General features: G+C 41.1%; 1 protein-coding gene across 4 annotated transcripts in view; it reads right to left on the bottom strand.

Annotated features, from left to right (window-relative positions):
- iqsec1 (IQ motif and Sec7 domain ArfGEF 1) overlaps positions 1–20,930 on the bottom strand; it is a 506,053-nt gene that overhangs the window by 175,512 nt on the left and 309,611 nt on the right. Inside the window, exon 1 of one of the 4 annotated variants that reach the window (XM_033037205.1) lies at positions 12,447–13,270. The exons of the other annotated variants lie outside the window; for them this stretch is intronic. Within the exon in view, the coding sequence (XP_032893096.1) occupies positions 12,447–12,523 (77 nt within the window). The 5' untranslated portion in view covers positions 12,524–13,270. Of the gene's footprint in view, positions 1–12,446; positions 13,271–20,930 lie in introns of those variants that run through there. 4 annotated transcript variants of the gene reach the window in all.

The following is a 20,930-nucleotide window of genomic DNA, read 5'->3' as shown; positions in this document are numbered from 1 at the left end:
ATTCAGCCCATTCACAATAAAAGGCAAATCCCATTTTAAAAATAGTTATCAACTGAAGTTATAAAATGCATTATTGAATGTGTTTAGTCATGGATGGATATTACCATTTATTGTCAGAAGATCCAACTATATCTGAATTGGCTCAGAAACACCAACTCTATTTCGATAGAGATAGGTAAAGAGCAAACCAATAAAAGGAATATATTTTATCTCATTTTTACTCATCTACTTGTAGCAGGGACAAATATGCATGAAAGTATTCCTATGTTACCAGTGTAGTTCTTCAACCATAAAGCACAGAAACAAGCCCTTTTGTCTATGGCAATTGTAAGACTTATCCACAATAATCCCATTTCCTTGCATTAGGCCCTCATACTTTACCATTTTTCCTATCGAAGTATCTGTCCAAATGTAGTTTAAATATTGTAAATGTTTCTGCCTCCACTAACTTCTTTGGCAGTGTGGAAAATTGGCTGTTAAATGTCTTCCCTCTCACCTTAAACCTCTGCCCGCCAGTTCAAGACTCCCCCATCCTGGGAAATTAAACTATTCTATCTATGCCTCACAGTTTTATTATTCTTCGATAAGATCACCCCTCATCCTTCAACATTCCACTGAGAATAAACCCAGCCTATCCAATCACTCCTTGCAATTACAGCCCTCCTTTCCAGGCAACATAACAGTGTATCTCTTCTGCACTCATTCAGTTCATCCCAACATGGCCTTTGTGTAATTTGGTGACCAGAACTGTACAGAGAAATCTGTGCATGTGCTTGTGCTCAGAAGATAGTGCTGCTAATGTAATTGAACATTAATGAGAATTTATTTGTTTGTCTCTTCCAGTGTCTAATCATGCCTAGAATTGAGTGCAGATGTCATTTGCCAAGTGTCATTGGCCACTTAGCGTCTGATGGCTGTCCATGTATTTTACATGCAGAAAAGACAGCTTCACGGTTTTAGTTTAACTGTAGTTTAGAGATAGAGCGCGGAAACAGGCCCTTCGGCCCATCTAGTCCGCAGTGACCAGCGATCCCCGCACATTAACACTAAACAAACTATGAACAATTTTTCACTTATACCAAACAGCCAATTAAACTACAAACCTGTACGTCTTTGGAGTGTGGGAGGAAACTGAAGATCTCGGAGAAAACCCACGCAAAAGTACAAATTCCATACAGACAGCGCCCATAGTCGGGGTCTAACCCGCGTCCCAGGCGCTGCAAGGCAGGAACTCTACCGCTGCGCCACCATGGCGCCCGATTTTGTATGTAATTGAACATTGTAAAAATATTTCCTGATCTTATAATGGTGGGAAGTTTTAGAAACATAAAAACAAAATGTTAGATTTTGTTCTCATGCTGATATTCCAAGATCAAATACCTGTTTCCACGTTTAATTTGTCATTATTTAACTCTCTTAATGATCTTCATGATTAACCATAGCACTTATTCATAAATGATGGTGCATCACAGTTCAACAAGTGGATCATGGTTCATGAATAGATGCTTACTGTAGCGCTGCTGCTTCACAGATTTAGTGATCAGGGTTCAATTATGAGCCTGGGTTCTGTGTGTAGTTTGCACTTTTTCCTCTGAACATGTGAGTTTACCGGGGGGGCTCTAGTTTCTTCCTACATCCTAAATATTTGCTTCTGGATTAATTTAATATGTTGAATTACTTATAGGGTAGGCAATGGGCAAATCAATCAAAGGGGAGTTGATGAGCATGTGGGAAAGAATGAGTTTATGGGCTAAAGGTAAATAAGCAGCAAGCTATAGAAAAGATGCAACTGTTCTGCTGGCAGCCAGCATGAAGCTGATGGGCTAAATAACTTCCTTGTGTCATGGCAAATGAGAGCTATAGGGAGACAGCAACTCCAATACGAATCCCATCCTTCACCATGGCATGGACCAGCACAAGAGTGCCAAATAAGCATTTACAGCCAGAATTGTCAAATTAGTGATACATCTTGGCTTCTGCCCAAGTTCCTCACCATTTCACAAGTTAGTGCTCAGCCAACTAAATTCATTGAGCATGATGTACAGAAACAGCAGAGCACTCCTAGCTACAGGACAAGATATCTTGATAGCAGCAATGAATTGCTCTGGAACTAGTTGAGACTCTAGCCCAGCTGTTCCAGTACAAAATGCTAAATTGGCATCTGCCCAACATTGTGGGAAGATTGTTCAGATAAATCCTGTTTACAATAAGCAGGCCAATATAACCTGGCTTATTTCGGCCCAATCTTCCATTCTCAATCATGACAATGCTAGAAAATGGCAGCTGCTCGATGCCCAATTTGGTTTTCATCACATCCTCGGTCCAAACATGGACCAAAGCGTTGAGTACCAGTGATAAGGTGCGAATGACTGCTCTTGGATGTCAAGGCAAACTTGACGAAATGTGGCAACAGGAGCCCAATAATACCGGTCAATGTGCAGAAAAAGAAAAATAGTCTAATCATTGTGGTTGGTAGAAGTCTATAATCCCAGTTTGAAAGGTAGTGGGGATTTCTCAGTGTAGTATCCTTGGTCAATAAAATCAGAAGAGGAGATGTTCAATGATGATTACACAATGCACCATTCTATTCTCAATGAATGCACGTGTCGAAATATAGACGACATTCATGTTAGGTGATTGGAGCCGAATGAGCGTCCCACCACGCAAGTCTAATAAGTTAGAGACAGGCTACTCATTTATCCTTAATATTCAATTGCACTATCCTCACCAAGTCATCCTACATTATTATCTTGAGGGGTCAACACTGACAATTAAATCAGCTGGAACCATCACTTAATAATGTGGCCAAATGGTTGAAGTATTCAACAACATATTCAACCTCTTGCTTCTGCAGACTGAGGTTCCCAATTGCTTCAAAATGACAACTATCATGCCCAAGAGCATGGTGACGTACTCACTGACTACTTCCAAGTAGCACTTACGTCCACCAAAATGAAGTGCTCCAAGATGTTGGATATGGCCAGAATTAACTCCGGTCTGTGAAATGTCCTGGATGTACTTCAATGTATCTATTGCTACAACAGGTTAACAGTAAATGTTATTTCATTGGCTCTTCTCCCTCATTTGGACCATCTGGATAACAGAAACACATATATCAGGTTTCTGTTCATCGACTACAGCTCAGCATTCAGCACAATCATCCTCTCCAAATGTAACACACAAGTTCCAAAGACCTGCGCCTGTATACATCTCTTTTCAACTGGATTCTTGATTTCCTCATCAGCAGACCTCAATCAATGTGGATCAGTAGCATCTCCTCCTCACTGACCACGTACATCTCAGGGCTCCGTGCTTAGCCCCTTGCTACTCTCATTACATCTATAACCATGTGGCTAAGCACAGCTCTGATGTCACCTGTAAATTCAATGACCACTGTGGTTGGCCGAGTCATGGATTATATGAGCCGGCATTCACAAGAAAGATAGAACATGTGGTTGAGTTGCTCAACATCAACAAAACTAAGGAACTAATCCTCAATTTCAGGAAGAAATCTGGAGGTCATGCACCAGTTTTCATTGGCAGCTGGCAGTGGAGAGAGTTGGTACCTTCCAATTCTGGGCTTTAACATCTTGCATGGGCCTAGTACATAGATATAATCATGAAGAAGGTGTGCCAGCACTTCTATTTTCTATAGTATTGAAGAAGATTCGGCACATCATCGAATACTCTCACAAACTTCTATGAATGCACTGTAGCATGCACCCTGATGGGTGCTCCATGGCCTGACATGGCAATTCCATCACAGAGAGGTTGCAGAGAGTGGTGAACTCAACCCAATCTATCATGGACACAAACCTCCTCCATACAACAGGTGCTACCTCGAGAAGGCAGCATCTATCATCAAGGATTCCAACCATACAGACCATGCCTTCTTGCTGCTACTGTCAGGGAGGAGGCACAGGAGCCCCAAGTCCAACACCACCAGGTTGAAGAACAGCTACTTTCCTAGAACCACCAAATTCTTGAACTGAGCAGAACAACCCTAAATCTATCTCAACAATGGAACAGCCCACCTCTTACACTACCATGTGCTTGTTCCTAATTATATTTTTGTACTATGTCATGTTTTGTAGTCTGTATCACTTTATTGTCTTGTAGGATTTATTTGTTATTTTATGTATCATTTATATCCTGCATGTCGTCTGAGTCTATGGGGCTGGGATGCTGCTGTAAGCAAGTTTTTCATTGTACCTGTCCCTCTTTTACTTTTGCATGACAATAAACTTGACTTGACGACCAAAGAGCTTGTCATATCTGACAGTGCAAAAATCTTTCCACCATCCACAGGATAAGATATGGCATAACTCTACACATGCTTCAATGACTGCAGCTCAAACAGCAGAGTTCTACAAGTCCAGGATAAAATCTTGCTTAATTAACAACTCATCCACCATCCTAAATATTCACTCACTTCAGCAAAAGCACATCTATGGTTACCTCTACAATGAGCATTGTAGTTACTCTGCTGGGTTACTCTGTTAGCTCCTCCACATTCCACAACCATTGTCTGGGACATGAACAATACCACCATCAGAAATTTCATCTCTAAATCACACATTTTCCAATTTACAAACATAATGCAACTCCTTCATGGATACTGGGCCCAACTTCTGAAAATCTCTATCATAAAATTAATACAAATATTATTTCATTTGTGTTATAAACAGCAGAATTAAAATAGCTTGACAATAATCGAGTTGATTTTCCATGCAAACCAGACAAAAGTTGAATTGGTCAGATATTTTTTTCCTGCATAAGTTGTTGCAACATTAACAGTGGAGAGGTTGGGGGGGGGGGGGGGGGGGGAGAAGAGAAATAATTAATGGCAATATAGTGCAGGACCACCACTGATTTTCCCGGCATCCTTGGTTCCCGAGAGTTTCTGGATTATCTGTTTTACCAGACCATCAGAAATCACGGCCGATGGGAGAAGTCCACGGTACAAGAACAGTTCCCTGTACTGAATGCCGAGCCGGAGGTCCAGAGCCTCGGCTGTAGGAAGCAAATTCGACCTACTAATCGGCCGTGCAAGTCGGCTATGGGAACTAATCTGCTGGAGTGCCAAAGCCCCGGCCACAGGGGGCAAATCTGACTCACTGATCGGTGCAGAAGTCCCATTGGCCACCTCTCCCAGCCTGGGTGCCACATTTGGGGGTGGGGGGGGGGGGTATTTCAAGCGTGCTCTCGTAATTTTGTCCGGATTAAAGGAGGTGCTGGACCACCAGTTGCCAGAAAATCAGTGCTGGACCTGTAATTTTAGGTTTAGGAAGAACCAGATGTTCAATATGATTGCTGATTAGGGAGGAATCCTAGGAAAATCCAATGAAATAGTTGTTGGAATACATATACAATCAATTAAATAAAAACAAAAAATATTGAGAATAATCCAGCAGAGTAAGGAAGCAATTGTACAGATAGAGAATTGGCCACCAAGGAGGTTTGGCATGTCTCCAATGACTTTGGCCATTGTGACAGATATACCATATAAATCATCATATTGGGTTTGGCAACAGCTCTGCCCAAGACCACAAGAAATCGCAGTGAGCTGTGGATGTAGCACAATCCATCACACAAACCAGCCTCCCCCCATCACATCCATCTACACTTCATGCTGCCTCGTGAAAGCAGCCAACATAATCAAGGACAATTTTCACCCCGGTCATTCCCTCTTCACCCCTCTCCCATCAGATGGAAGATGCAAAATCTTAAAAGCGCATGCCACCAGATTTAGCAACAGCTTCTTCCCTGCTGCTATCAGACTCTTGAACAGTACTGCCATAAACTAGAGTGTAGCCATGAACCTACCTCATTATGGATCTTGCATTTTTTTATCTGCACTTTGTAACTGTAATGCTATCATGCTGTAACACTATATTCTGTACTCTTCTGCTCTTTGCACTGCCTGCTCAACTTGTGTATGGCTTGATTCTACTTATCTAGAGTATGATTTGATACAAACAAAGCTTTCCACTCTATATCAGTACACGTAACAATAATAAACCAATACCAATTACAATAAATATTTCATGTGAGATACAAGGTTGAACTGTTTCACTTTCTGCAAATACGCCTTAACTGCTTCATGTTTCCATCATATATTATCTTTATCATAGATTTTCAACATCAATAATATTTAGTTAATGGAACATTTAATTTTGATGACTTAACATTGAACTTGAAAAAACATTTGAAGTCAATTAAGGTGCAGAAGAAGATGAAGAGGAAAGAACACAATCAGCCATGTCTGCGATGGGCTGGAAGGCCAAAGAGATCAAATCACAAAAAAGAGTGGCAATGGGACAAGCAATGGTTTGCAAGGGCCATTTTATTTGAAGTGGCTGCAAAGTGCCTGGTTGTAAAATCAGTAGCTATTCTTTGAATGTATGTAGTGCTGCAAGGAAGACTAAAAACAGAGCAGAGTGGCAGTGGGACAGATAATTAACTCAACAATCAACCAGAGTCTCGTGTAGACATTGAGGCTGGTTTACACCAGAGATAGACACAAAATTCTGGAGAAGGGTCTCCATTCCTTCTATCCAGAGATGCTGCCAGTCCCAGTTACTCCAGTATTTTGACTCTCCGCAATTTATATGTAGACGTTTAGTGTAGCACATTATGTGCAGTCCATGCAGCATCCAGGAAGAATGTACTGTTTCAACTGAAAAACAATACAGGAAAGAATACTCGGTTAAAAGATGGAAGAAGATTAGATCTCGTATGGTTGCAAATAAATGTCCCTTGTGAAGAGAAGGGGTTGTTGATGGTGACAGAGGGAACTGAAGTGTCAGTGAGTAATGGATTCAGAGGAATACTGAAAGGCAAAGCAAAGATGTATCTGCAGATGGCATCAAGCTGGAACTCCTGGGAATAGTGAAAATGATTGGCTGAGTGTATAGGTTGATACGGTGGAAGATGGGTTGGTTTTTAGCTGTCAGAGTGCCACACATATAGAGACTTAAAAATGAGTGAGCAGAATATGAAAACAGAAAAGTCTTGGAAATACTTCAGGTTATCCAACAGATTCAAATATGACATGAAGTTTAGAGCAATTTATTTCTTATTGTTCTTTTTCTGCCAACTTACTATTTTACAATTGTTTCCATTTAGCTTCATTATAGACTTTGGCTGGATAAACTCACATGCAGTTCAACCAAACAATGCAATTTTTGTCCTTTTCTTTCTGTGTGGTTTATCTACATCTACAACAAAAGGAACTAACTAAAATTGTTTTTACATATCCTTGCTTTTATGATCCTTGTGGATCTCTATGTTTAAAAAGAAAAACATGTTTTTGTCTTCTCCTCAGGATAACTCTGGCAGCTCTGTCTTTTGTAATTACTATATCACCAAGCAATGTTTTTCATCCTCTCATTGTGTCATTTCTTAAAGGCGAGGTCATATGTCAATTACTGCCAAAAACCTTTAAATTTTAATTGATCTGAAGCGCCAAAAAAAACTTTGCAGTTGTGCAATGTAGGCAAGCCTTCAACAGGCTCTCACTCACCAAACGTAGAATCAGTGACCGTTTTGCGGAAAGTCCGCTGGATCTCTTGGTTGCTATTTTAACTCCCCTACCCACTCGCACACTGCCCTTTCTGTCCAAGGCCTCCTCCATTGCCAGAGTGAGGCAACACACAAAATGGAGGAACAACACCTCATATTCAGCTTGGGCAGCCATCGGTATATACATTGAATTCTACAATTTTAGGTAACCTCTCACAACCCACCCCCCCCACCTTTTCCTTCCCCCCTCTCTTCCCTCTTGCCCCACCTGGACTCCCACCTATTTCTCCCCTCCATTCATCACCCCCACTAATTTCCTCTCTCTGACTTTACAATCCGCAACTCTTCAAACCTGCCTGCCACCTTCCTTCCTATTATATCACGAGCCTTTGTTCCAACCATTTGCCTATCAGCAGCCACCCCACCTCACCAATGTCGACATATTACCTGCCATGCTTTGTCCTGCCTCTCCCCTTTTCCAGCTTTCTTCTCCCCCCTACAATTATTCTGAAGAAGGGTCTTGAGCCGAAACATCACCTATCCATGTTCTCCAGGGAAGCTGCCTGTCCCGCTGAGTTACTACAGTCCTTTAGAGACAGGGCAGTTTTACCATGTCCCGGAATCCTACATCTCACACGGACTCCCTTAATGAGGTTTGATACATCAATCTCTTCTATGTGAATGTATGAAAGTGTATGATTTTAGAGAAAAATGTCTGTTGCAGACAATTGTCTAGAAATAAAGTGTATCAAATATTGTCTTTAGCAATTAATACTGTACTAGTTTATACAATGTTATTGCAGGTGGAATATCACATATAGAACGAGTGTTTTCAGCAATTTACCCTGTAATCCCTTTCAATGCTGTGAGGGGTAGAAGTCCAATCATTTAGTTCATTGATGTAAATAAATGGAGGCCATAGTCCAAAGATAAACACAAAATGCTGGAGTAACTCAGCGGGGCAGACAGCATCTCTGGAGAGAAGGAATGGGTGATGTTTCGGGTTGAGACCGTTCTTCAGACTGATTGTAGGTGGGGAGAAGAAAGCTGGAATGCGGGAGAGGCAGAACGAAGCCTTCAGCCTGAAGGGCCGCAACCCGAAACACCACCCATTCCTCTCTCCAGAGATGCTGTTGGAGTTACTCCAGCATTTTGTGACTATCTCGGCCATAGTCCAAATATGTTCTTGAAAAGACAGCATGGCTCTGAGGAAAGTTTCCATGTAATATAACCATGGTTAAATGTTGAGGAAGTGATTACTAGATTCTAAATGTCAATGCAATGAAAACTCTGTGGTGCAGTTAACATTAACCTGTAGGTATTGTTTTCAATGTAAGGTGTCAACATTTTTCAAGAGGAATATTTAGAGTTTTCCTTCAGGCTTTAATTACTTTCTCCTCCAATGAAGTGACAGAATGTAGTGCATACTGACAATACGAAATACAATAACTATGCAGCCTATTTAAAGAAATGTCAAAGGCTTCTGATCACCCATTCTTGGGATGTTCTTAAACTTCTCAGCCTTTGTTGGTTGACGTGAATCTCGTAAAGCCAAGAGTAAGCCTAAGATTCAGTATGTTGAAGAATACTCTCTTGAACCTCTGCACGGAATACGATAGAGAGCATATTGACTGATTGTATCCTGGCTTGCTTCAGCAACTCGAATGCCCTGGAACAAAGGAGGTTACAAAAAGTGGTGGTCGTGTTTGATTGTGCACAAAAAGTGGCGGTCCATCATGGGTACTGACCTCCCCACCCTCAAAGTGAATCAAATTTATTTTTGGAAATAAAACTAAATCAAAGAGATCTATATCTGCCTCAAAGAGGCAGCCAGCATCATCTGGAATCCACACCACCCTGACCATACTCTCATTTCACTCCTGTCATCAGGAAGAAAGAAAAGGAGTCTGAAAACGGTGATTTTCAGGGACAGCTTCTTCCCAGGCGACTGAACACTGCAAACTACATTTAAATGTCCAACTACCAACCGTCTTGATAGCACTAGGAACTTTGGGCTTTGTTTTGCATTATATTAGGTTTTTACTTATTTGTTTGTTCGTCTATTTATTGATTACTTTGTTTACAAACCTGTCGTGCTGCTGCAAGTAAGAATTTAATTGTTCTGTTTTGCAATATATAAGTAAACACTCTTGAATGTTTCCTGACTTGAAGCTCAGACCAAATAAAAAGACTTAAACATTTTGTAAAGAATATATTTCTTAGGCATATATTTAAATATGGCATTTCAGGGGCATTTCAGTTCACCATACATCATCAGTTTCTTTTCCTGTATTGTCCGTAATATGGGCAATTTGTCGACTAGCTATTATATTCATTATACTAGCTTAGGCGCTGTATTTTAAACCAATATTACTTAATTACCAAATATAAAATATAACTCAAATAGGAAATTTATACATATGATGTGAAATTAATCGAAACACATTTCTTGCTTTATTTCTAGTCTTAACATCAGGATTTGATATCCAAGTGATATCATTAAATGCAATTAACACAGAGAGAAACCTGCACATTCAGCCTTGACAAACGCAAATTATTTCTGATTAAAACTTGTCTCACTTTCCCATTGTACAAGGATCTATTATTCTGGTGTCAGGACCCAAGTAAAATGTGTGCGTCTATTGTTCATAACAGTCACATCTATCAAAAGAAACCATGACTGGCCAAAACGGCTCTCTTGTCTAAGAAACATGAATGCACTTGCAAAGTTATTTATTGATCATCTGAAGAGAAACATACTATAAACAGGAGTTGTTTTCCCTTATTAAAATCATAAACCAGTAAAATCTTAACTTTGACCTTCAGTTGGGAGTATCTTTCAAATAGTTGATAACAGAAAATGTTTTAAGAATCTTTCTCTTCATCAACGCAAGTTCAAATGGAGGTTGTGTCATAATCCATTGCGCTACAGTGCACCCAGAGTTTAATAATGTCCCTTTTTATGATAAAGTACAGATAGTGATCACATTCTCAAGAGGGAACAGGGAGACAATAATAAAATGATTTCAACAGCATGACAAAGCTACCATAATGTTTAGTAGTAGAAAATGAATGTAAACTGTGTAAACAAAGTATAGTCAGTTTGGAACTTCAAATTTTTTTTTTTTAAAGGAAATTTTGATCACATGGCAAAATAATTTTAGATGGCAATCGCACAAAATTAAATTTTATCCAGAACTCATCACATCCAGATTAATTTTCCGATGAAGTCATGAAAATTCATGTTCATAAGTTGTAGGAGCACAATTAGGCAATCCGGCCCATTAATTCTACTCCACCATTCAATCGTGGCTGATCTATCTATCCCTCTCAACTTCATTCTCCTGCCTTCTCTCCATAATCCCTGACATCCATACTAATCAAGAATCTATCAATCTCCACCTTAAAAATATCCATTGACTTGGCCTCTCGAAATATTTGCAGGCATTGTATTTGCCTTCCTTACTACCAATACGACTTGTAAATTAACTTTTTGGGAAATCTGCACCAGTCCCTTTGCTCCTCCTATTTCTGAATTCTCTCACAATTTAGAAAATAGTCTTTGCCTGTATTCCTACTACAAAATTACATGACTCTACACTTTGCTACGCTGAATTCCATCTGGAATTGCAAATTGGAAGAGTTAAACCTCTGTATATTGTCCATATTGGTGCAACTGATCTTTCTCAGGCCCATGTCATTGTTCGGAAAGTTGGGCCGAAGGGCCTGTTTCCACACTATTTGACTGACTACCATAATAAGTTCCAAAGTGTCCAATTTCAGCTAGCATTTCGGCCATATGTCACTAAGTACAATGAAAAAATATATAGCAAAGGTGCCCACCATACGCTGACAACAGCCACGTAAAATTCCAATGAGTCTGAAGAAGGGCCTCGACTTGAAACGTCACCCATTCCTTTTCACCAGAGATGCTGCCTGAGTTACTCCAGCATTTTGTGTCTACATTCCAATGAATTGCCTTGGTCACCGGTGAGAAAGCTTAAACTGTAGTGTCACAGTATGTTGTGGGAACTCGAGTTAGTGGGAAGGAATGAGATATGCCAAGTGTATCGTAGCAAGATAACTTTTGGACAATCTCCCCCCCCCCCCACACCCACCACCACAGATTTTGTAGCTATCTACACATGCAAGGAGAATAATTAACGTGCATTTCAACTTGGAGCTACAAAATGTTTTTTTTAATATTGGTTTGGTTTTCTTCCTTTCCTGCTTGTATTCACTTACCGGTTTAGAAACTACTAATACCCCCTCATTCACCCGTAAACTTTAATCAATCACAAAAGATCACTCTTTTTTGGAGGCTGCATGCACCGTAACTATTCAGCGTTTTTTTTTACTTTGGTAGCGACGATGCAAATGGCTACCAGAGCAGCAGGCAATAATGAACTTCATTGGAAATTAGCTAACATTGAAGTTCTTCAGAGATCTGCTTGCAGAAGAGCAGTAAAACTCCCTTGTTGGGAGATCCTGAAAGTGTATTCACTTTCAATTGTTACTTGGCAAATTTATTTTGAGGAACAAGAACCTGTTCCTCAATATACTAATGTCATTAATGTTTATATATAAACATTAATTACATATGCCTTCTGTTGAAATAAAACTCAATTAAAATAATGCTGACGTGCAAACAGCTTACTACAAAATCAAACTAAATTCAGTCCAACATTAAGAAATGTAAAATTATTTCTGTCGGACCTAGCCTTTCCACCCTTTGTTTGAGGCTGCACTAACAATCATTATGTTTTTAACAATTAATATGTTTTCCCAAATATAGCATCACACTAAATTCCCTTCAACTCCAAAAGATTAGAATAACAACAAAATATTCTGCAGATTACATTATTCTACATGGCAATTATAGTGTACATGGACCAAATAATAAAATATAATTAATGTCTTACCTTTTGTAAAATCCATGGATTGGATGTAGGCACAAGAACTGCCAGTAATCCAAGCAGAAGGCTTTCAATTTTAACATTTTACAAATTGCCTGCTGATATTTCTTTGTTCCACTAAATTGACTTTAAATAATTCACAGTAAAATTCCTGCTTAGGATTCAGCATTAGGACCTCGGAAGCAATTATTTTCACAAAGTAGTTTGATATTCTTCCACTGATGTTAGAGTTCTTCAAAAACAGCAATATTTACAAAAGATGGATACGTAGCTCTTAACCTCATTAAACTTTGTGGGGTTAAAAAACTTATCACAAGGAAATCAGCAAATCTTCGTCAGACTTTTTAACATCGTCTTGAGTTTACAAAGCCAATTCAACATACCAAGCATGGTAATCGTACTTCTTTGTCATTCGAAACCTGCTTTTACTCTGCAATTTTAATCCCGGCGTGAGAAACCTTATGTGTTCATTGTTTCCTGGATTCCTAAAGATGTATCAAAAAATGCAGAGATCTGGAGAAAAAAAATCCATAATAGATGCTCAAAAAGATAATCTAAAATTCAGACCTCTTTTTCTAACAAAGAAATAGGGCTGAACTATCGCAAGTACAGTACGAATAAACTGTCTTCACTGGGCACTTAATTTCAGAACTACAGCTGCTCCATTGTCTTCTTTTCAGTGTGAGAAATGGGCCTTTCCCAGTAACCCGGAATGACAACAAAAACAATACCTTACTCAATCAGGGTGCTAATTATGCTTTATCTAATTCCCATCACCCTTTGCCAATCAGCTCTTGTGAGCAGAGAAGCTAATCGCCTGTACCACATGGTGCTCAGTGGGCTCCTCCTGACTGTGGAGGTTGCAAGCTTGAGCAGTATAGATAGGCTGATGGTGGTTGCTGTAGCAACGGGATCACATTGATAAAATCTGGAGTGACAAATGTGTGACAATCTACTGACTAATTCTAAAATAACGTTTTTGTAATGAGAAATGTAGACACCATCGCAGGCATGGTACCATAGAATGAGGATGTTATTTGCACCTCGGAAATATGGTACATTATTATTAAAGGTTGTAAAAAATTACAGATAGTCTTTATAAATGTAATAGTCCCTTTATGTCTCTCGTCAGCTTTGCATTTGCCACCATTATATGCAAATGCTTTTGATAATTACTTTCTTCAATGAAAAGAAAATCAAAATAATGTCTTTATGGAAATAACTTAAGTATCATTGAAATGGTGAAGATTTTTAAAATACCCTCATTACTTAATTGTATTAAGTTAAACACCTCATACCAGATGGAGAACTGGGCAAAATTGAAAGGGTATGATGGCTCTCGTTTTCTTTGTTTCAGATAACTAAATTATGATAATGAGGTACTTTAGAATTGGTGGCAAACCCAAAGAATATCATTAGAACTGTCATGGGTTAACCAGTTAGATCATGAGAGAGTGAATAGTTCTGACTGAAAAGAGCATGGTACTACAATGCTTTGTGTGATTCAGCTGATTTTGTGGTCAATGGCTGAACTACTCATCCATCATATCCATTCAAATCAGCATCTCTTGGCATTTGAGTGAGTACAGATGAGGAACATACTAAAGAGCAGCCAAGGTGGAAGAAAGTAATAATTTTAACAGGCCCTGGGGCATCAAAGGTGGAGGTAAAGATGTTGCTAGGCAGATAACCGGAAATGTTGTACTGAACGGAACGGCAAAGACTAAGTAGATGATATTTTTTTTTAAAGTGCAGAAATGAACAGGCAGTTTTATTTCCAGGTCATTTTGTCTAGATTAAAGGAGAGGGTGTGGGGGGGGGGGGGGGGGCAGACCACAGGTTGCCAGAAAATCAGTGTTGGACCTATACGTATTGAATTAAAGGATGGGAAATGTAAGCTTGCCACTTGCTTTCACTTCTTTATAGAGAATATTAGTTCCTTTATTTTGCAATGATTCATTGTTTCAGCCAAAGGGACTTTTTAAAAAATATTTACACTTAACAATGGCCACATCCACACTGTTCCAATAATTTGACTTTCTTTCCCCCCTCATCATCGAATCCTGAAAATAGTTTACTGAAACCAGGCTATTACAGTAATGCAGGATGTAAACAATTCACTAAAATACTCGCACTCTTTGCCGAGCATTATTTTGACAGTGTTTTAGACAGCTGGGTAATTGGTGTTATTATACTGGCTTTGGTCCAACAGTGGAGCTCCCAATTTCCTCACGTTACGCTTTAGATGATGCAGCGATAACTCTATGCAAACCCTTTCTGGAAATTAGGGCAACCTGATGGAAGGTTTAAATCCCAGAGTTACTCACTTAGAGATATTGTTAATATCAAAACCGTCTAATTTATCACAACACAATAACTAGTCAGAATTTTGCAGAAGTTACAATATTTTAGATGCAGAATACCATTTCTGAGATGAGTTTTGCAGTAGAAATGTTAAATTGAGGCGAAATCTTTCTTCAAATGAACATGAAAGGTCCCATTGCCATAATTAATAACAGCGGAATAATCCCCTTGCACTAAGAGAATTCAGAGATAAGTTCATGTTCATTAGTTATAGTAGCTGAATTAGGCCATCCGGCCCATCAAGTCTACTACGCCATTCAATCGTAGCTGATATTTCTTTCCATCATAACCCCATTGTTCTGCCTTCACCCCCATAACCTCTGACAGCCGTCATAGTGATATGCTCTATTTCACCACCCTGCCTTCTTCTTCTCGTCTTGCGTATGACGTGCACAGCCTAAAGTTGTAGGACAACTTGTTCTATTTGATCTTATTTGATTGCGCAAGCCAGGTTGATTGCATTGTCGAAACAGGGCGGACCACGTGAAGGTTGCAATCTCCCACCCCACCACCCTGCGTTCATAAGATATCTTACAGCATGTCAAAGACCTAAAGAGTTCTATGCTCATATTTCCTAGCAAGGACATCATCATCTTCCTTATTTGCTTGTCTGCACATTTAGAAAACAGTCGCAAACAAATTGGAGGTAGTTCAATCTGATGTCTTGTTCAAGAATATTCAATTGGAGAAAACATTTTAAAATGAACCATGGTCCAAAAATATATTTGAACTAGACTAAGTGGGACCCATTGGGTCCCTTGTTCACACGGGAGGGCTGGAGCCCCAACGCAATATTCCACCTCTCCACCAATTCCAATATTGGTGGCCAGTGGGTGGGGGGGCTTTCTGGAGCGCTAGTATGGGTATTGTGGGCTGAAGGGACTGGTTTCCAGAGGTCTAGTATGGACATTGTGGGCCAAACGGACTCTTGGGGGTGACAGCTCAGTCACTCAAGCCTGATGTGCTGGCAGCTCACTCACGGCTGGTGGGCGAGCAGTTGACTCATGGCTATTCCTTGACATTCCATTTAAAACAGGGTGCAAGGCCACCAAATTCAAGTGCAGTTTCTTACCACTTCAAGCAGGGTGCAAGGTCACCAAATTCAATTATAGTTTCATACCACTCCAAGCAGGGTGCAAGGCCACCAAATTCAGGTGCAGTTTCCTACCACTTCAAGCAGGGTGCAAGGCCACCGAATTCAAGTGCAGTTTCCTACCACTTCAAGCAGGGTGCAAGGCCACCGAATTCAAGTGCAGTTTCATACCACATCAAGCAGGGTGCAGGGCCACCAAATTCAAATGCAGTTCATACCATTTCATGCAGGGTGCAAGACCACCACATTCAAATGCAGTTTCATACCATTTCAAGCAGGGTGAAACTACCATAAAACCACATAAACACCACACTCACAGTTCAGTAGACATTCAGTGTGTTCAGTTGATTCACAGCTCAGACAGAGTCGTGACCTTTCCCTCCCTCATCTTGCAGAGATTGAACCACACCCACACGTCCGGGTTATATAATCCCTCCCCCTCCCACCGGAAGGGGCGTGGCCTTCATGGCGTGATTGACAGGAGAGAGATACTTAACATTTTTTTAAACACCAATAACACTTTTATTTTTCATTGATGGGAAGAATCCTCTGCACCTGATGAGCGGAGGGGGACTGAGTAAGATGGCCAAAAATCACAGCCGTAAGCGGTAGCGTTTTATCTAAAATCAATATAGAGTGCAAACAGGAAGTTGTCAAGTTACACCACCAACAACCATTTGCAGTGCAGCATTTCAAAGCAGTTACCACCACCAACAGCCATTTGCAGTGCAGCATTCCAAAGCAGTTACCACCACCAACAACCATTTGCAGTGCAGCATTTCAAAGCAACCACATTTTCATTTTCAAACCACATTAAGGGCACTCACATTGAGTAGACATGTGTTCAGTGTTATTCACAGCTCATAGAGACGTGACCCGCTCGCTTCCTCCATCTTGCGTGAGGTACAACACTTCCGGGTTTTGTAGTCGCTCCCCCCTCCCACCAGCAGGGGCAGCAGAGAGAATGTCAACATTTTTAAAACATTAATAACTCATTTATTATTTCATCAATGGGAAAAATCCTCCTGTCCTGCGCAGCGGAGGGGGACTCTCAGTAAGATGGCCAAAAATCACAGCTGTAAGTGGCAGCGTTTTTTCAAAAATCATGAAACAGAAAAACAGAAAGTGGTCAAGATCTTACTTTTAGTAATATAGATATAAAACTCATGGGAATAGTTTTTGTGGATGTAAAGAAATTATGTTTTTGTCACAGAAATAATAATAATTCTTATATAATTTATTCATCATCGTTGAAAACATTAGCGTCGCAGTGGTGCTGGTTTCCAACGGGAATGGTGACGGACGCACCACACATCTCTGTCCTTCAGTTCTTGTGGACTTCCGCTGCTGGATGTATAGGATTTTGGTGTGTGTCAACAGGGCCGGCCTTAAGCCGATTTGACCGATTGCTCCCAATTGGGCCCCGCGCCTAAGCGGGGCCCCGCACTAATGTTCCGTATTTCGTATGGAAATACAAATTCTCTTTGCAAATAAAGATTTTTTTTTAATTCGCCATCCGGATTTTTTTTAAACGAACATGTATAACAACCGCTGCACGGCCATCAGACATAAACGATTTGTTAACTAGTACTGTTAGCACTTCTTAACAGTAAGTAGTTAACACCTTGTTATGCAATTCATCAATCTGCAACCATCCGCATTCCTCAGTAAATGTTATTATGTTTTGAACAAGTATTAATGACGCCGTGTTCCTTTGAATAAAATTCACGCGGCGTCATTAATACTTGTTTAAAACACAATTACATTTACTGAGGAATGTAGATCGATGACACGTTGAGAATTTCATTAAACTCACCATCATGAGTGAGGGCCCCGGACCACGTGAAGGGGCTTCTTCCTGGTGTGCAGGTTAGTCATTCACCTACCGACCCACATTGTGTCTCTCTGTCTTTTGCTCTCTCTCTCCCTCCCTCCCTTTCTCTCGCGCTCCCCATATCGTCTCTCTCTAGCTCTCCCACTCCCTCTCTATCACCCTGTCCCCTCAGCATTCCCGGAATCATTGATGTTTAGCGGTAGACAAAAATGCTGGAGAAACCCAGCGGGTGAGGCAGCCGCCTGGCCCGCTGAGTTCCTCCAGCACTCTGTGTTTTTTGTTTGGCTCTGAAGTTGAAGGTGGCTCAGCGGGACGGGCAGCGGCTCTGGGGAGAGGGTTGCGTTTCTGGTCGAGACCCTTCTTCAGACAATCCCAAGTATTCTCACCGACGCGAGTTCAGTTCGGTCTGAAGAAGGGTCTTCTCTCCAGAGTCGCTGCGCTGCCTGTCCTGCTGAGTTACTCCAGCTTTATGTCTATCTTCAATTTCAGAGAATTACAATTTCTCACGGGGGGCTTATAACATCTCTAAACCCCTCTGGGACCCTCTGAACACCTCTAAACCCCCTCTAGCCCCCCTATTTCCCTCTGTTCCTCTCTAAACAATTCTAAACACACCTGAACCCATCTGAAGCCCTCTAAACATCTCTGAACCATTTAAACCCCTCTAAACTAGGAGGCTGCAAGGTGACTTGGATAGGCTGGGTGAGTGGGCAAATGCATGGCAGATGCAGTATAATGTGCATATAAATGTGATGTTATCCACTTTGGTGGCAAAAACAGGAAAGTAGACTATTATCTGAATTGTGGCCGATTAGGAAAAGGGGAGATGCAACGAGACCTGGGTGTCATGGTTCACCAGTCATTGAAAGTAGGCACGCAGGTGCAGCAGGCAGTGAAGAAAGCGAATGGTATGTTAGCATTCATAGCAAAAGGATTTGAGTATAGGAGCAGGGAGGTTCTACTGCAGTTGTACAGGGTCTTGGTGAGACCACACCTGGAGTATTGGTACAGTTTTGGGCTCTTAATCATGCCATAGAGGGAGTACAGAGAAGGTTCACCAGACTGATTCCTGGGATGTCAGGACTTTCATATGAAGAAAGACTGGATAGACTCGGCTTGTACTTGCTAGAATTTAGAAGATTGAGGGGGGATCTTATAGAAACTTACAAGATTGTTCCCGATGTTGGGGAAGTCCAGAACAAGGGGTCACAGTTTAAGGATAAAGGGGAAATATTTTAGGACTGAGATGAGAAAAACATTTTTTACACCGAGAGTGGTGAATCTCTGGAATTCTCTGCCACAGAATGTAGTTGAGGCCAGTTCATTGGCTATATTTAAGAGGGAGTTAGATGTGGCCCTTGTGGCTAAAGGGATCAGGGGGTAGGGAGGGAAAGCAGGTACAGGATACTGAGTTGGATGATTAGCCATGATCATATTGAATGGCTGTGCAAGCTCGAAGGGCCGAATGGCCTCTACTCCCGCACCTATTGTCTATGGTTCTATGACTGCGTACAACTGGTGTCTGGTTCGTTGATCGATTTGCTAGATATGAACTGTTTTGGGAGAGAAAAATGCTCACGGCAGACCAAACGTGTTAAACAGAAATTGGTCAGATATTGAGCTTTACACAGTGAGAAATCATGTGAAATAATCACTGAATTTAATTTTAAATGAATGTACCTGCATGTTATACTGTTTAGTTTGGAGATACAACCATATAGTCTGGTTGATACAACCAGATTAGTTTGGAGATACAACCAGATAGTCCACTGAATTCGCACCGACCAGCGATTTTTGTTACAGATTTGACAATTTTATTTGGCGGCCAATCAAACGCTGTCTCTAAGGGGGTTGCATCCAATCACCAACCAGCTTGCCTTAAAATTCCCGTCCAATCAACAAATAGGTCTCCTCCCGTCCAATCAGCCGCTGTCTCCAAGGGCATTGTGTCCAATCACATAATTAGCAGCTACGGTCAATGTTGGAAGCCAGCGGAGCTACTGACAGGCAAACGGGAGGGAGCAGTAGAGATTCACACAGTGTAGAATCCATAGCACCTAGTGTACAATTTCATAATATATACTAAATAACTGGGCTGACACACATTGGCTGGGAATCTGGGGTTCACCAAAATTGTTCCCAATTGGGCCCCGCACCCCCTAAGGCCGGCCCTGTGTGTCAATTCCTTACAATGCTATGTACGACAGTGATCACAACTTCTACTGAGGTGTGGATAGCCGTTGGTTCGCTAGGAGCTCATCCGCTTTGTTTGTTTTTGATCCTGCTGGGGGTCCACAGCCCCCTCCTCACCTGGCAAACCAGGTGGGAGAGACGCTTTAGTCGCCGACTATCTGACCATGGAGCAGGTAGCACAGGATTACACGGTACCTGTGGCAAGGGGAACTCCCCCGACCTGACTTAAATAATAATAATTAATAATAGCCCCTTGTGCTAACATTCAGTTAGAATTAAGATGAACAATTGATTTGGCATCAATTTACAAGGGATCCAAATTTATAGTATCCGCTGCTTCCTGTTAAATCTGACCATATATTTTTTTAAGCAATGACCCCTAGTGCTAGACTCACTAGCTGAACAAAGTATTAGATCTAAATATTACATCTATTTCAACCTCTCACATCTGAGGTCTAAGGTTCCCACCTGCTTTAAAAGAGCATCAATAATACCAGTGCCCAAGAAGAGCAAGGTGACGTGCCTCAATGACTATCGACCAGTGGCACTAACGTCGGTGGTGATGAAGGTGATAAGAGGTTGATTATGGCGCATATCAACTCCTACCTCGACAAGAACCTCGACCCACTGCAGTTCGCTTACCACCACTACAGATCAACGGTGGAGGCGATCTCACTGGCTCTCCACTCCGCTCTGGACCATTTTGACAACAAAAACTCATATTTCAGGCTGTTATTCATTGTCTACAACTCGGTGTTTAATGCCATCATCCTCTCCAAGCTGGTTACCAAGCTCTCAGATCTGGATCTCTGCGCATCCCTCTGCAATTGTATCCTCGACTTCCTCATCCACAGACCACAGTCTGTCCGTATTGGTGGAAATGTGTCATCCACGATAACAATCAGCACGGGAGCACCTCAAGGCTGCGTGCTCAGCCCCCTGCTTTACTCACTCTATACTCATGACTGCATGGCTGGACATAGTGCGAACTCCATCATCAAGTTCG

This window comes from Amblyraja radiata, chromosome 18, assembly GCF_010909765.2.
Source record: "Amblyraja radiata isolate CabotCenter1 chromosome 18, sAmbRad1.1.pri, whole genome shotgun sequence".
NCBI lineage: Eukaryota > Metazoa > Chordata > Chondrichthyes > Rajiformes > Rajidae > Amblyraja > Amblyraja radiata.
This window is presented reverse-complemented; position numbering and strand designations above follow the sequence as displayed.